General features: G+C 38.6%; 2 protein-coding genes across 4 annotated transcripts in view; both read left to right on the top strand.

The window, feature by feature from the left end:
* The window catches only part of enpp2l (ectonucleotide pyrophosphatase/phosphodiesterase 2-like), a 34717-nt gene extending 30539 nt beyond the window's left edge, over window positions 1-4178 (top strand). For all 3 annotated transcript variants that reach the window (XM_084131845.1, XM_084131846.1, XM_084131847.1), the window contains one exon: window positions 2642-4178. In XM_084131845.1, coding sequence (XP_083987971.1) covers window positions 2642-2812 — 171 coding nt within the window. In that variant the 3' untranslated portion in view covers window positions 2813-4178. The remainder of the gene's footprint in view (window positions 1-2641) is intronic.
* Window positions 4179-9833: 5655 nt separating this feature from the next.
* LOC311093759 (venom phosphodiesterase CdcPDE) overlaps window positions 9834-18027 on the top strand; it is a 48783-nt gene continuing 40589 nt past the window's right edge. Inside the window, exons 1-3 of the mRNA XM_084131359.1 lie at window positions 9834-9920; window positions 11909-12005; window positions 12716-12847. Coding sequence (XP_083987485.1) covers window positions 9882-9920; window positions 11909-12005; window positions 12716-12847 — 268 coding nt within the window. The 5' untranslated portion in view covers window positions 9834-9881. The remainder of the gene's footprint in view (window positions 9921-11908; window positions 12006-12715; window positions 12848-18027) is intronic.

An 18027-nucleotide genomic window follows, 5' to 3' on the forward strand; every position in this document is an offset into this window, starting at 1 on the left:
GGAGAATATAACTGTAAAATTTAAGTTTTCCACTGAGGGGGAAAAAAAACAGCATAAAATATACGCTGTTTGATGGTGGATCGATTTGATCCACGATCGACCTCTAGGGCTGCTTCAGAAACGCGTGCACACGCAATTATCTAGACTAGATAAACCTGGATCAAATTAGTGAGATTGCGTGAACTTCAATTACCTTTTATGGAACCACTTTAGCCCCAACTTATTTGTTAGGCTCATTCAAGTCCGGTTTTGGAGTTTAATCCCCGCTTTTCTAAGCGTCTTTTATGGAACAACCCTCAGGCCACAACACAACCACACACACACACACACACACACACATAAACAGGCACACACTCGCATACACACACACACACACTGATTTATCATTAGTAAATGAGACCTAGTGTTTAGCGTGTTTATTTATGAGGTTTGACCAGCAGATGGAGCCATTTAGAGTCCTAAGACACCAGGCCACAACACAACCACACACACACACACACACACACACACAGTGAGTTGTTATTTAGGCTGCAGTGACATTGCTTTATGATTCACAAGTGATGGTGTAGTTTTTTCTAGGAATATCTGACATTTCTTCAAACTGGAAAAAACTCTGGAAATAACTTAATTTGGTAAAGTGTGCAGTGGCGGATCAGAAGCGGGTCATCAGCTGTGAATCAGTTGTGGAGTAAAACCCTCATAACAGCAGCTTCACCTTTACACCGGTTACACAACTCACACCAGTTACACAACGCACACCTAACCATTCACACCATTCACATTTTAACTCAAGCATAGTTTTTCATGAAAATAACAAGCAGCTGACGTGTCATTAAAAACAAACTCTTCAAAGTTTCAACAAAGTTCACTTTAGAACTTACTGAATTACATCTATTGAACATATGAACGTTTCAATGTTTGAATTTTTGAACACTTGAATATTTAAACGTTTGTATATTAGAATTTTTGAACGTTTGAATATTTGAACATTTGAACGTTTGAATATTTGAACTTTTAAATGTTTGAATATTAGAATTTTTGAACTTTTGAAGCTTTGAATGTTTGAATATTTGAATTTTTAAATGTTTGAATATTAGAATTTTTGAACTTTTGAAGATTTGAATGTTTGAATTTTTGAACGTTTGAATATTTGAACATTTGAACGTTTGAATATTTAAATGTTTGGATATTTAAATGTTTGAACATTTGAATGTTTAAATATTTGAATATTTAAATGTTGGAATGTTTGAATATTTGAACGTTTCAGTGTTTGAATTTTTGAACACTTGAATATTTAAACGTTTGTATATTTGAACTTTTAAATGTTTGAATATTAGAATTTTTGAACGTTTGAAGATTTGAATGTTTGAATATTTGAATTTTTGAATGTTTGAAGATTTTAACATTTTAACGTTTGAATATTTGAACTTTTAAATGTTTGAACATTAGAATTTTTTGAACGTTTGAATATTTGAACATTTGAATGTTTAAATATTTGAATATTTGAACATTTGAATATTTAAATGTTTGAATATTTAAATGTTCGAACATTTAAATGTTAAAATATTTGAACATTTGAATATTTAAATGTTTGAACATTTGAATGTTTAAATATTTGAACATTTGAATATTTGAATGTTTGAATATTTGAACGTTTCAATGTTTGAATTTTTGAACACTTAAATATTTAAACGTTTGTATATTAGAATTTTTGAACGTTTGAATATTTGAACATTTGAACGTTTGAATATTTGAACTTTTAAATGTTTGAATATTAGAATTTTTGAACTTTTGAAGATTTGAATGTTTGAATATTTGAATTTTTGATCGTTTGAACATTTGAACGTTTGAATATTTAAATGTTTGGATATTTAAATGTTTGAACATTTGAATGTTTAAATATTTGAATATTTAAATGTTGGAATATTTGAATGTTTGAATATTTGAACATTTCAATGTTTGAATTTTTGAACACTTGAATATTTAAACGTTTGTATATTTGAACTTTTAAATGTTTGAATATTAGAATTTTTGAACGTTTGAATGTTTGAATATTTGAATTTTTGAATGTTTAATTATATTTAAACATTTGAACGTTTGAATATTTGAACTTTTAAATGTTTGAACATTAGAATTTTTTGAATGTTTGAATGTTTGAATATTTGAATGTTTAAATATTTGAATTTTTGAACGTTTGAATATTTGAACATTTGAATGTTTAAATATTTGAATATTTGAACATTTGAATATTTAAATGTTTGTATATTTAAATGTTTGAACATTTAAATGTTAGAATATTTGAACATTTGAATATTTAAATGTTTGAACATTTGAATGTTTAAATATTTGAACATTTGAATATTTAAATGTTTGAATATTTGAATGTTTGTATATTAGAATTTTTGAACGTTTGAATATTTGAACATTTGAATATTTAAATGTTTGAACATTAGAATATTTGAATGTTTGAATATTTGAACGTTTAAACATTTGATTAGCTGAATGTTTAACCTATTTAATTAAAAAAAGTTATTTTAGTTCAGTTTTTTTTTCTTCCCACCTCTGCTTCCTGTTTGAACGGGAAACACAGGAAAGAACCTCCTCAACCGTTCTAACGACCCCTGTTGTCTCTCTCCCGTAGCGTGTGGAGGACGAGTCTCGCTGGGTGGAGGATCTGCTGAAGCTACACACTGCACGCGTGCGGGACGTGGAGCTCCTCACGGGCCTGGACTTCTACCGCTCCACCGCTCTGCCGTACACACGCGTGCTGGCGCTCAAAACACACATGAGGACCTTCGAGGATGACGGCTGACGGAACCGCTCGCACCCACCGCACCTGACGCTTTCACTGTATAGTTTTATACACTGTGTCATATTTATTATTCACCTTCAAGCTAATAATGATGAAACCGTCTCACATCCACAGTCCCACTTCAGCTCACATTTCCTCAGCGCAATAACAGAGCCTTCACGCCACGCCGGGATTACCGGGATTCAGGAGTTATTTCACAATATAATGACTATCATTGATTTTTATGTCTTAGTAATGCAAGATAAATCTGAAAATAAATAAAAGACATACGATGCAGTCACAATAGCACATATCTGCATAACCATCTAATGTCTCGCTAAATAAACGATACATTTATAATAATATATAATAATGCATTTGCATAATGACTTGGTAACACTTTACAAAAGGTTGCATTTGTTAACATTAGTTAAATAACATGAACTAACAATACAAAATGCTGCGTTTATTAATCATGCACTGCAATAACTCTTGTTCTTCCTCAGTGTTTTCCAGCACTAATATCTAAACATTGTTTAATCAAGATACATTTACTGGAGAAGAACACTGACTGAAGATATTTAGACTTGTTTACTGAGAAATCATCAAAATGAAGTGAGTTTGAGTTTAAAACAAGAACTAATATCTGATAATGGAGTCAGAAATATAATCTGGTTCTCTGAATTCAGTTTATTTTTCGGACTCCATCGGCAGATGTTTGTTCTAAGAATGTTTCGATATTTGTACTGCAAAACAAGACAGAAATACATAGTGTAATGTTTATTTCAACATTATCTAAAACATTATTAAAACAAAAGTTTGATCTGTTAATGTTATTTACTGAGCTAATATGAGCTACATTTTAACAGATGGAATTTTATTAAGTAACATTAATATAGATAAATAAATAATGTTAGTTAATGTGATTCTTTAACTAATGGGACTTTACTGTGAAGTCACCGCGTTTTATTGCCGTTTTGTCTGTTGATCAAATACAATTGCACAGATTTATTTGACATTAATAGTGTTGCCATAGAAACGCTTATTTCCGAGTCTTTGAGGTTGTCATTTAGTAATTACGGTAATTACGACGTGGCGTGAACGCTGCATAAACACAGAGTGTGTGTGTGTGTGTGTATGTGTACTTGTCCAGCTGGTTTATGTCTGTCCACTCTGGATTGGTCTTTAGCACATGAAAACATGAGTAAACAAGCGTGTGAACGGTGTATTTGTGATAGTTAAGTGATGCTTTAGTGATAGTGAATCACTGCTGCCCATTGGTGGCAGACGGTCATGTGACTCATGATTCTCAGCGAGTGATGCTCTGTCTTACTAATGAGTGTCGCTAATGATTTCATCCGTCAATAAAATTCTTGAACTGTCAGTAAAACATGGTGTGTGTCATGTGTTGCTGTCTATATCTGTGTGTGTGTATCTGTGTGTGTTTATGTGAGAGAGAGAGAGAGAGAGTGTGTGTGTGTGTGTGTGTGTGTGTGTGGCAGTTGCTGGTCTTTTAAAGTGGTTCAGACGCCGCCGTGACTGCTCCCTGTACGACTGTGATTTTTTTACATTTATTTGTTCTTTTTTGGACCATTTTTGGTTTTCTCAGAGTCGGCATATGACCGAGATGCACTTTTTCGCATCAGAATGCTGCAAACAAGCAGTTTTACTGACCTTTTATCCGACTCTCCGTCGTGGCCTGTGGAAAATACTGAGGGACGAGGACAACAACAACCCAAACAACAACAGCGGCGAGACCCGATGGAGGCGTAAACGGAAGCACAGAGGTCGTCGCGGGGGTGTACTGAACAGGCTACGCTCTCAGGCCCATCGACCACCTTTGCCCAGTATCCTGCTCGCAAACGTCCAATCTCTGGAAAATAAGCTGGACGACTTCAGAGCCAGGATAACGTTCCAGCGGGACGTAAGGGACTGTAACATCCTTTGTCTGTCGGAAACATGGCTGACTTCCCTCGTACCGGACACAGCGGTTACTCCAGCCGAGCACTTCTCTGTCTTACGCATGGACAGAACAGAAGAGTCCGGTAAAACCAGAGGGGGAGGAGTCTGTTTCATGATAAACAACAACTGGTGTAGCCCAAAGGAGACCAAAACCCTCTCGAGTTCCTGCTCGCCTCACCTGGAACACCTGACGATTATGTGTCGCCTTTTTTTCCTTCCTCGCGAATTCACCTCAGTCATTTCCACGGCTGTATACATTCCACCACAAGCAGACACCGACAAGTTACACAACGTGAAAATTGGACTACGGACCAGACACCCGGACGCTATATACATTCCACCACGAAGAGGCGATGCGCTGAGTGACGTGGACTGGGAGATGTTCCGGGAGAGTGCAGACAACGACGTCAGTGTGTTTACGGATGTGGTTACGAGCTTTGTGGCCACGCTGATAGACGATGTTGGACCCACGGCGATGGTGAAGTCTTTTCCGAACCAAAAACCGCGGGTCGACAGATCCATCCGCGCTGCACTGAAAGAGCGCACCACCACTCACAACGCTGGACTGCTGTCGGGTGACATGACGGAATACAAGGCTGCATGCTACAAACTGAGGCGGGACATAGCGGATGCTAAGCGGCGCTACAGGGACAAGATGGAAGCACAATTCCAGAAAAAGGACACAAAGCATATGGCAGGGATTACATGAAATCACGGACTACAAGGGGGTTCGCCTTGTAGAATTATTAGAAGAATTATCAAGGATCCCCATCACCCCTGTAACCCTCAGGTCAGGCAGACGCCTGCGCTGTCATGAAACACGCACAGAGAGGATGAGGAACAGTGTTTGCCCTGAACTCTGCACTCTGAACACTTTAATTTTTAACACTTTCAACACTTTTAAACCAGCCATTGAACTTTAACATTTGTACATCTGCCTGTCGATCTAGTTTTAACTTATATCTATAATGATATTCTTCATTCATAACTATTGCACAATGATTTCATTACTATTGCACATGTAAATTAGCCATAACCATAACTTAATTATAATTTAATATTAACTTAATTATAACTTCCGCTAAAACCTTTATTGTATACAGCATTTTACTGTTATTGGTAAGTGTAATTGATGTCTTGTGAAACTGCAGCTTCATGCTAACGCAAAATAAACATGATCTGTGTTTCTCTGACTTCCATTTCTCCACGCTTACACTTTTGACACGGGTTTACACACAAATACGGCCAGAAGCACTGCAGGCCTGAGAACAGTGATGTGCAGCCGAAACACCAGAGGCCGGAACTGCACAACAGATTCACTGCGTAAAATCAAACTTTGTGTAAAAAAATAAACTGTTGCAAATGTCTAAAAGGCTTGTTGTGTGCCTGAGGCAAACCAGTTCCCCAAATAACCCGATTTGTACAGTTGCGTCTTTCTTCATGATCCTCTCTCTCACTGAGTTCTGTGAGCGAAGAGGAGGGCGGGTCCAGCTTCATCATGTAGCCAATCAGAGAGCTTCTCGCTGACTCTCGATTTACTCGTATCTGATTGGTTCAATAAACACCAGTCGCCAGAACACATCTTTATCTTCATTTGGCTCAGAAACGTTCTCGTTTAAATGATAAAGTTGTTGCTGATATTCCAGTGAAACCCTCTGTTAAATACCTAGGAATTACAATATAAAGGATGTCCTAGAAAGACAAAGATTAAACTTCTCCTCTAGATTAAACAAGACCAAAGCGTTATTAAACTGTTGGTTACAACGTGATCTCTCGGTTTATGGTCGTGTCCTGTTATCTAAAGCAGAAGGCTTATCCCCATTTCTCCTTATCTTTGTGTGTTAAAGACTCTTACTGTAAAGATATGTTTTGTTTGGAAAAACAAATCCCAAAGACTTAAGAAAAGGGATCTTACTAATAAGAGAGCTGAAGGGGGACTGGACGTACTCTTCTCTGAAGACGTTAATAGAGCTTTTAAAGTCATATAATGTTTGATCAACTCTGGAACCAAATCCTACAGTGTCTTTATCCACACAGTGTTCTAGTATTTCTGTTGACTTGTGACTTTAATATTTCTAAACTCCCTCTTAAATTGTCCAAATTCCACCTGCAAGTTCTTCTAGCCTGGAACATTTGCTACTCACACACTTTCTCTCCTCACACTTCCTTTATTTGGAATAAAGCCAATATATTGGTTGCCAATAAGTCCTTATTTTTAAGTAATTGGTTTAACAGGGATATTAATCATCTTATGAATATGTTTGATAATTATGGGAATCTTTTAACTTACGAACAATTAATGTAAATCCATATTTTCCCTGTGCATTTTAAGGAACTTAAAGGATTAGTTGACTTTCAAAAAATGTTTTGCTGATAATTTACTCTCCCCGATGTCATCCAAGATATCCATGTCTTTCTGTCTTCAGTCCAAAAGAAATTAAGGTTTTTGAGGAAAACATTCCAGGATTTTTCTACACAGAATGGACTTCAATGGCAACCAACGATTCCAATGTTCACAGAAGGTTCAAATGTCCATCTCAATGCAGCTTCAAAGTCTCGACACGATCCCAGTCGAGAAATAAGGGTCTTATCTAGCGAAACAATCGGTCATTTTCTAAATAAAAATAAATAAATAAATATATATATATATTAACCACAAATGCTCGTCGTGTACCATCTGAGATGTGGGGATCATGTCTATGTTCCCACAGCCCTATGTTCCCACAGCCCTATGTTCCCACAACCTTATGTTCCCACAGCCCTATGTTCCCACAGCTTTATGTTCCCACAGCCCTATTGTCCCATCATTTCCAAGGTTTTTTTTTTCTTTCCAAAATTAGGCCCTGTGTTCCCACATTTCCTTAACCATCAATTTGCATCAGATTTTATCCCCATTTCTCCCAATTTGGTAGTCACTTGCACCCCTTCCAACACCGCTACTCCAACATAGGGTTGAGTGACGAACCCTTATAGCAAAATTAAACTCACCTCCATGAGTTAGTGCAATTTAGACACAGCACACAATTACCTTTCTAGAATTCTCTAACTCTAATCCTAACCCTTCATAGGGGACTAGGGCTTAATTAGTTAACATACCTAAACCTACCCCTCACAGGAGGGAGACTTGTCTGGGATGTAATCGGGCTATCCCGGTACCAGCACAAGCACTAAAACCTACCCTGTATGAAAAATCTTTGAAATTAGAAAAATCTTGAGAGAACATAGGACTGTGAGAACATAGGACTGTGAGAACATAGGACTGTGAGAACATAGGGCTGTGGGAACATATGGTTGTGGGAATATAGGGCCTAAATTTTAAAAATTTTCAGTAAAAAAAAAATTCTTAGAAATGTGGGAACATAGGGGTGTGGGAACATAGGGCTGTGGGAACATAGGGATGACCCCTGAGATGTGCCATGTATTACGTCATTAATAATAAAACTAAAAATGTTGCACACCATCTACCCTGTTAAATCATTATTTTAAATTCTCTGATATTGAGGATTTATGTTCTCTTTGTAAAAGTGGGAAAGAGGTGTTGTTTCTTGCCATTTGTTTCTGTGACACGGCAAGATCGAGAGCCACATACTGAGATCCTGAAACACCAACTGTTGGAGTATAGAAGCAACCCTAATGCTCCACCAGCTCAGACGGCTCGGTCATGTTGTGAGAATGGCGCCAAGTCCCCTTCCACGTGAGATAATGTATGGGCAATTACATCTTGGCTCCCGGTCAAAAAAAGAGGCTGAAAGACCGACTAAAAGGCTTTCTTTAGAAGTGTGTGATAAAGCCCACATCCCTGGAAACCAGTGCAGCGAATCGCACGCTCTGGCAGCAACTCCGGCAGAGTGGAGTCCAGAGTTACGAAGACAGGAGAACTGAACATCGCCTGACTAGAAGACATCAGAGAAAACAGGCCATGCAAGTGTGTGTGTGCGAGTGTGTGTGCGCGAGTGTGTGTGTGCCATGCTTGTTCCTGCCCCTTAAGGCCATCAGGAGAAACTTTTACATGCCCTGTCTGTGAAAGACCGATCAGACTATACAGTCATCAGAGAACACACACATTATAGGAGAAGTCATCATCGGACGACGATGGACAACCCAGAAGTGTGTGTGTGTGTGTGTGTGTGTGTGTGTGTGTGTGTCTGTGTGTGCGTGTGTGTGTGTGTGTCTGTGTGTGTGTCTGTGTGTCTGTGTGTGTGTGTGTGTGTGTGTGTGTCTCACTCTCTGCTCTGTTTATGAGATCACAGATACTGGTGTGAAATATTAACATGTTTATGTGTTTCTCCAGTTTATCTACACAAAACACAATATCTGATGACCTCTGCTGTGTTTACTCTCAGTCTCCTCTACACTGGGATCAGCTCATGCACATTCAGTGTAGCATTTACTTTGAAACTATTTTTGCTCAGGAATTACTAGTGAATTTCACAAATAATGACAAAGAAACAGCAAGTAACATTTAATTCAATGTAAAGATTTGAAGAAAAAAAAACCTGAAATAATATTTCTTGTAAAATGTTCTCCAATAATATTTGCTTTATTTACAACCTTGAAAATAAAGTGTATTAATTGAGGGAATGTTTGTAGTTCATAAACTGATGATCATTACGGCGAGATTCATGAGTGCAGACCTGAGACCAGCACAGCTCAAACTGTGTAATACTGTGAAGTACTGCACTAAACATGTTTTATTTTATATAATATATATATATTTGACTAAATAACTTAAAACTGCTAGAAAATCAAAGCAATATGTTTGACCAAGTTGTGTTCCAAAGTTAATATCACGAACATTGAGCCTAAAACGTTTAAAGGAGCATTTCATGGAAACGCAGTCGAGTTTAAAAACGTTTAAAAGCTTCAATTTATGATGATTACTAACATATGAACATTTGTCAATTGCTCCTTTATGCCAGTAAACATGATTCTGTTGATGTGTGTGTGTGTGTGTGTGTGTGTGTGTGTGTGTGTGTGTGTGTGTGTGTGTGTCAGCTTCTGTTCACAAACACTCAGTCCAGAGTTCACCTTTCACTCTTACACTCACACTCACTCACTCACTCACTCACTCACACACACACACACACACACACACACTCACTCCTGTCAGTTTCTTCTGGACGTCGCGATGGACTTCAAGAACAGGAAGAAACAGAAGATTCTTCTGGTGAGTTGAGACTCTTCTTCTGCTCATCATTGGTGGATCAGTAATTCCTGCTGTGAGATCCGTGTGTTATTGCTGTCGCTCCTGAAGGATCCGGGAGAAGCTCGAATCACGTCTGAGTCACATATTCACAGAGCTGGGTTATTTTCACACACACACACACACACACACACACACACACACACACACACACACACACAAGGGGCCTGCTAATATTTGTTCTTGTTAAAACTTAATTTTGAAACATTTCTCATAAAGCAAGACTCAGTGTCTGAACTGCTGTGCGTCTCCAGTAAGTGTATCCTGGTTTAAGGATGTTTAAATATTGGCACTGGAGATGAACGTATAAACCTGTTTTCTGCCGTGTGGCGCACAGGTTCTCCGGTGTGATCAGTGTAATACAGTGCAGTGAAGTGTCGAAATACAAAGTCTGAACCGGTTTACTGCGCCGCTTCAGTTTTATGGACCTACACCTGACATGTGTGTGTGATAAACAGAAGAACGATCCTCGTCCACAGGAAACATGTTAATATTACTGTAACGCTCCAGTTCTGGTCAAGATGAAATAAAGTTTATTTACATAGAACCAAAGACACAGCGTACTAACACGAACAATACCCGTCGACTGAAGGAGGAGGAGCTTAAACACACACTGGTGATCAGTGTTAGTTTCCACGGTAACTGATGAGTGTTAGTTTCCACGGTAACTGATCAGTGTTAGTTTCCACGGTAACTGATGAGTGTTAGTTTCCACGGTAACTGATCACTGTTAGTTTCCACGGTAACTGATGAGTGTTCGTTTCCACGGTAACTGATTAGTGTTCGTTTCCACGGTAACTGATGAGTGTTAGCTTCCATGATAACTGATCAGTGTTAGTTTCCACGGTAACTGATCACTGTTCGTTTCCACGGTAACTGATGAGTGTTCGTTTCCACGGTAACTGATTAGTGTTCGTTTCCACGGTAACTGATGAGTGTTAGCTTCCATGATAACTGATCAGTGTTAGTTTCCACGGTAACTGATGAGTGTTAGTTTCCACGGTAACTGATGAGTGTTAGTTTCCACGGTAACTGATGAGTGGCGGGAAACCAGGACAGAGGAACACAAACAGAACATAATGGTGACAAGTATATGGTTATTTAAATTATGAAATTAATTTGAAAGTATGCAACATAGAGGAGTTTGTTGAATTAAATTAGATGAAATGTAGGTTTAATTTGTAAAAATACAATAATAATTGTAAATACAGGTGTTTTTGTGTGACCCTGATTCACTATGGTAAGCCTGTTATACATGTTTATATTAGACCTGACGCGATGGTCATTCGTCACTCGCTCGTGTGTGTCGTCATATATTCATCCGCACAGAGCCGAAGCACAACTGCAAACAATGTTCTTCTGCAAAATGCATGTAGTTCTGCTTTTGACCTCTAGAGGGACAACAGTAACAGTGTGCCTTTAACGTGTGCATCCGCTGCATAAACACAGCCACTATATTAAATACGTTTAAGAACTAGTCAACTAGCAGTTAGTCAAGGGTTAATCAGTCACGCTCAGATCTGTGTGTTTATGGAGCTTCTTAAAGAACAAGAGTTAGAAAACCTGAGAAGATGAGATGACCCATGGTGTGCAGATTCCTCACAGTCTCTGAATGCTTATGAGATATTGTCTAATATATCAGCAGAATCCTGTACATGTTCATTTAGTCTTTATTGATGCATTCAGAACTGAATGTGAAGCCTGTGATGTTTTAATCTCTCTCCCTCTCTCTCTCTCTCTGTCTCTCCCTCTCTCTCTCTCTCTCTCTCTCTGTCTCTCCCTCTCTCTCTCTCTGTCTCTCTGTCTCTCCCTCTCTCTGTCTCTCCCTCTCTCTCTCTCTCTCTCTCTCTCTCTCTCTCCCTCTGTGTGTGTGTGTGTGTGTGTGTGTGTGTGTGTGTGTGTGTGTGTGTGTGTGTGTGTGTGTGTGTGTGTGTGTGTGTGTGTGTGTGCAGCTGTCAGTGCTGTTGGCGGTGTGTGTGCTCGTGATTATTCTGGGTTTGGGTTTAGGTCTCGGTCTCCAGCTGCAAGACTGCAGGAATAAAGATAAAGGTGAGAAACAACTTAGATATCACACCTTATATTTTGCTTATAGAAAATGATATAAAATCAAATTCACATGTCTAACCAAATTGTGCTCCAAAAATTAAGCCATTAAAAGTGTTTAAAGTACTGTTTCTATGGTAACACAATGTCCATTTTCTAAACTGTTTTCACAGGATGAACCTTAAGTGTTAACTGGCAGTTAACAGGTTAATTTAAAAAAATAAAATAAAATACACAAGAATAATTATAAAAAAATTCACAATTAATCAATAGTAATTGCATTTCATTTTTTCTTGAATTGATTTTGTAGTAAAATAATGAGCTGAGGCTGTATTACAGAAACTTCTGTTTTGAATTGTTTGTTAATTATTTAGAATACAATGTCATTTACGTCTTTAGTTGGCAAGAGATTTAAAGCGTAGTTTTGAAGAGTGCGCATGTGCGAACGAGAACGTTGAATCTGGAAATGGTGAAATGAGAATTAGTCCTCAGGGGCATGCCCGTAATTTATAGTAAAACATCTTGCATTAATTCGATCTCAAACAGATTCATTAAAATAAGTTATGACTCCTGCACGTGCGTGACGTCATTAACCAATGCGGTTGAACGACCACTTTACGATAGTACAGTTTCGGGAAACAGTCGTGACTAGATGCATCGCACTATAGTGGTGAATCAGCGAGTTACAGCGGTGTGTGTGTGTGTGTGTGTGTCAGAAGTGTCAGCCTCCTGCAGGAACCGTTGCTACGAGCCGTTCGACGCGGACTCCCGCTCCTGCCGCTGTGACGCGCAGTGTGTGGACACCGGAAGCTGTTGCTATGACTACCGGGACATCTGTCTCCTGCCCTGTGAGTGACCGCCTCACCCTGACACCGCAGAGGAACTGTGTGTGGCCAGCCTTTTAACATTTAATCCTTAAAACCTACTAGTCTCTATTTTCATGCTACTAGTACTTATTTTTTAGATACTAATATCTTTTCCAAATGTTACTAGTAAGATTTTTAATTGAACTCTCCAGTGACAAATATGTACATATTTGATCAAGTTATCCCAGCTTAGCTAGTTGTATTTTTTTAATATTGAGCAGTGATGAAACCGAATTGATTTCTTATCAAGAGTTTTTAGTGATTGTTTATACAAAGACTCTAGTGGTTTCAGAGTATTTTTGTTTTGTTTTGTTTTTTTGGTTGATTGATTTGTTTATTTAAGTGGTGCCCAGCCCTCATGGGCTTATTAGACACTACAGTAATAATTTAACAATTATCTCCAGATAGCCACGTGACGTAACACAGAACCCAACATAACATAACTAAACCAATAAAAATAAGTACACATACAAATAGAGATGGCTTGTCATATGGGATACAAAATACTTTGCCGCAGATACCAGGCCTTTTCTATACATTTTGCCAAAGCAAAAACATCATTTTCAAACAGCCGGCACAAAATCTCCCCTTCATATTATAAAATATATCAGGATTTTTTAACTGAATTGATTCAAAAAGAGAGTTCCTTAAATCACAGTATAAAGGACAATAAAAAACAAAGTGAAATTCATCTTCCACAACCTGGAGATCACAGAATTCACACAAACGTAAATGTTCAGGTGTACCTTCAAATCGACCCACTTCCACTGCCAGAGGTAAGGTACCAGTCCTCAGCTGAGCACAGAGGGACCTCTGCCTTCTCTTTAGATTAAGGAAAATATAAGGTTCTGTAACATGATCATTCTTAAACTGAACATAATTTCTAAGTTTTGGCTTCTTCCATATATCCTGTTTCCACTGATCTTCATATTTACTTAACAATCTTTGTCTGACGACATTTATATTACATTGGAGATTATTTTGGTACATTATATGCAAGTCAGATGCAGACAGTATTATTGAAACCTCTCCAGACCAGGGGTGATGCTTTGCTCTTTCCCAATTAAAAATGCTCCTAGTTAGCCTTTCCTCTGGCAGACGGACAAGACGGTTCCACAATCGCACCATTTCACACCTTTGTTTTACAATACATGCATCCCATCCCATCCTGCATCCCATCCCATCCTGCATCCCATCCCATCCTGCATCCCCATCAACAGCTACCGTTGCTGCATATTTATGCACACCAAGAAAACACCTTAAAGCACGATTTTGAACAGAGTTACAATCAAAAACCTCTTCAAAACCCCAAACTCCTGCAGCATAAAACAAAACTGAGTCAACCAAAGATTTATTGTGTAAATGTAGAAAAACCAAGATCTGTACATAGTTTCATTTTGCTCAACGCAGAACCTAATGCTCTTCCCGCAGACTCTGCTAGTATTTTCCTTCCCTCTGTAAACTTCATATTTTCATCAAAAACAAAACCAAGATATTTATAATGACGAGTATACTCTGTAATTCACTTTTTTCCCTAAAATGAACATCTTGTGTTTTTTCGCTATTAATAGTAAGACGCCATTTACTACACCATGAACTCATAATATTCAGCATATTTTGTAAATTCACTTCATTTTCAGCTATCAACACAATGTCATCTGCATAAAGCACAATACTTAGATTCATGTCCTCAATTGGCACACCAATATTACCCTGCTTAATTTCTTGAGCTAAATCATTTATATAAAAAGCAAATAAGGAAGGGGAGAGTAAGTCTCCCTGCTTCACCCCAAAAGGCGTTGGGAACCAATCCGTTCTTAAATTATTTATTTGTACACAAGCAATGGGGTCTTTGTAAAGGGCTTTTATAGCATTATAGAATTTTCCATTGATACCAGATGAAAGTAATTTAAACAGCAAAAGGTCTCGGTTAACACAATCAAACGCCTTTTTGAAGTCAACAAAGCAGGCAAAAGTACTTTTACCCTTGTCCAAACGAGCTCTCACCACAGAGGATAACACATAAATATGATCATTACAGGCCCTGTTTTTCCTAAAACCATTCTGTTCATCTACCAACCCTCCATAAACCTCCAAAAAAGTATTAAGTCTGTTGTTAAAGGACAAATCCAGTGAAAAATGAACCTAGGGGTAATTAACACATGGTTACCGAGTCGATCGTTACCGAGTCGATCGTTCCCTGCGATGCGTTTTCATGAAAATCGAATGTATAGAGTTTTATCTCTAAAAACAGATTAGCTCATAACACTAGTATATGGGGCACAGAGCAAGTAAAAGTAAATCGCTAGTTAATACCACTAACAAGGCTCAAAATAGCCTCACACTAACACAGTAGCATAATGAGGGTCCTTACATGCAAACCGAAGCATTGAGAACTTTGTAAGTGTACAGACAGTTTAATAAGAAGATACTTTATAAAGACAGTACATTACGCGTTGACATGCAGGATCCATCTTGGAAAACAGTCTCGACTAATCGAGCCACGAACGCCGTGCTACGTTAGATTTCACAAACGTAATTCCTATCGACCATCTCACTTAGCACGGCGTTCGTGACTCGATTAGTGACTCCAGAATTTCTGAGGATTACCAGTTTGTAACTGTTCTAACTTGAGGGCTTGGCCTCTTTTAAACCTTCTTTTAAAGAACCGGAGATTTCTATCAAAGTTAGTCTGGCATCGCATGAATTCACTCTGCAAGGCCCTCCTCTTCTTCCAAGGTTCCCCAGGACCACATTTAAGAAATATTCTCTCTGCAGAACGCAACTTCAACCATAACTCATTTAATTCATTATTCCAATAAGGTTGTTTAGCTCTGTAATATTTCTTTGTAGAACCCATTTTTTTTACAGGACAATATTTCTCCATCTCAGCATGTAAAAGATTACAGAGATTAGTATAACACTGGTCCATCTTTTCCTGATTTTCCTGTACAATCTGTAATTGGCCTATTACCTCCAGTAGGGCCCTGCAACACATCTTTGAAGACAGAAAATCAACAGGGTAATTCCTGTCTCGCCTTTTTGCATGCTGTAAACAGTCAACATTATTCTGAATTTTAACTACCTCCCCCGCTTGAAAACGTAAACAAAGAACTGAATGGTCAGGGAGTCTGCTATGATCACCAATCAAATTAAAACTTTCTGGACCAACCCTGTCAATAAGCTCAGAAGGGGAATAAACATTAAATCCAAGACATGTTTTCAAATCAACATGAGGAGTCACTATGTAATCAACAACAGCTTTGCCCCTTACAGAAATGGAAGTAAAGTTGTCATTTTCAGGATTTAACCTCTCATTAAGTATACAACATTTAGAGTCCTTCAAAAATTCCATAAAGGTATGACCATGCTTATTTACATTCGTGTCCAAAGCTATTCGAGGAGAAAGATCATCTCCTTCCACATAGTCCTTAAGTGCCCCGGTTCGGCTGTTAACATCACCACATATATAAATTGAATCCATCTTGTCGGTAACGGTATATAGCAACGCCAATAAATGGCTGAAGTAGAGATCTGCATTCCTGCCCCAGACAGATGATTCTGGGGACAGGTAACATGAAATTAAAATGAAAGAATATTGCGATTCTCTATGCTAAAAGCGTAGACAAAATATTCCATCAAATGTTTTATCAACAATGCTAACCGAATACCGCTCCAGCACAGCATTTTTAACCAAGAATCCAACTCCACCCGAGGCTTTAACAGCCGTCTTATGGGCAATACGATTATGTCCAAACCAAGTGAATCCATCAAAGTCCAGTGTATCATTGCATAAGTGAGTTTCATTAAGGGAAATGAAGTCAGGGTCTAAAGATTTAAGTAGCAGTCTCCTGAGTTCACAGTTTGACAACGTCCACCCATGAACATTCCAGTGGGCTAACAAAAGCTGTTCATTAACAAACCTGACGGTCTGGACAAGCCCTTCTCAAGCATGACCGCCATCAGCTGCCAATCCCTCTCTCGTCGCACGCCGAGGCGACTGCGTCCGCTTCACCATGCGTCCATTGGCTGCCAAGTAGAAGTCCCTCCCGACCGCAGTTTCACGGATCAAAGTTCTAAAGTTAAGCTCCATCATCCGTTCGGCATGTGATTTCGCTGAAGACACGTATACGCCCTTGAAGCTGTCGTTATCTTTCAGCTCCGATTTTCTGCACAACACGGCCACTTTCTCCTGAACCGAGCTCAGCTCCACTTTAACAAGCCCCGGTCGGTCCACCGCAGCGGGTGTCACATCCAAGGCCGACGTGCAACAGGTCTTTCACTTTAGCCATTAAATCCTCTCCCTCTGAATGAGGAAGCCCCACAGCGATCAGCGAAACATCTGGATCAAAACTCTTCTTCTTCGCCTCTTTCTTAGACATTTTCTGCTCGATATTTTCCATTCGTGCACACAGAATTCCCACCTCAATGTCAAGATTTGTCTTCATGTCTTTTGTGGCCTTCTCTATCTCTTTCAGCACAACGTTCTGACTTTCAGACATCATCTTCTCCATCGATTCACACAACTTATCAACTCTAGAATTTACTTGCTTTTCCATGCTATCAATTCTAGCGTTGACTTGCTTTCCCATGTCAGTCTGTATGTGGTCCAGTCTTGCGTTAATTGCTTTCAGTTCTTTCATCACCGCAGCACTGCTGCAACACTCGATGTCATTTTTGTTTCTGGAGGTTCGCCCTTGTTTGTCTTGATCCCCCATAATTTTGTCCAAAATTAGGCACTTCACGCCACAGAGCGAAGGTGTAAACTTTATAATCCCAATAAGGGTCAGTTTTAACCGATAAATCACGGGTTTAGCAAAAGTTTATTCAAAAATTTGAAAGCATCAACACGCCAAAACGCTCACGCGGCCATCTGTGGAAGTGACCCACACTTAGTAGTAAAACTAGCTTGCGACCAAGTAGTTAAACAGTAGGTAATATGAGAAATAATCATGGAATGCATATACATCAAAGCGGCGTCAGACGACAATCACGAATAAATCTAAAATCTGATAAACTAAATCTGACCCGGTTACAGACCTTTTTAACCTGCGCCTTAAATGAAAGTTTGGAATCAATCAGAATACCAAGATACTTATATTCAGATACAACTTGTAATCTTTCCCCTGATACGAATACATCTGGCACTATACTTACATTCT

The sequence above is a fragment of the Abramis brama genome, assembly GCF_963993115.1.
Source record: "Abramis brama genome assembly, chromosome: 12".
Classification (NCBI taxonomy): domain Eukaryota; kingdom Metazoa; phylum Chordata; class Actinopteri; order Cypriniformes; family Leuciscidae; genus Abramis; species Abramis brama.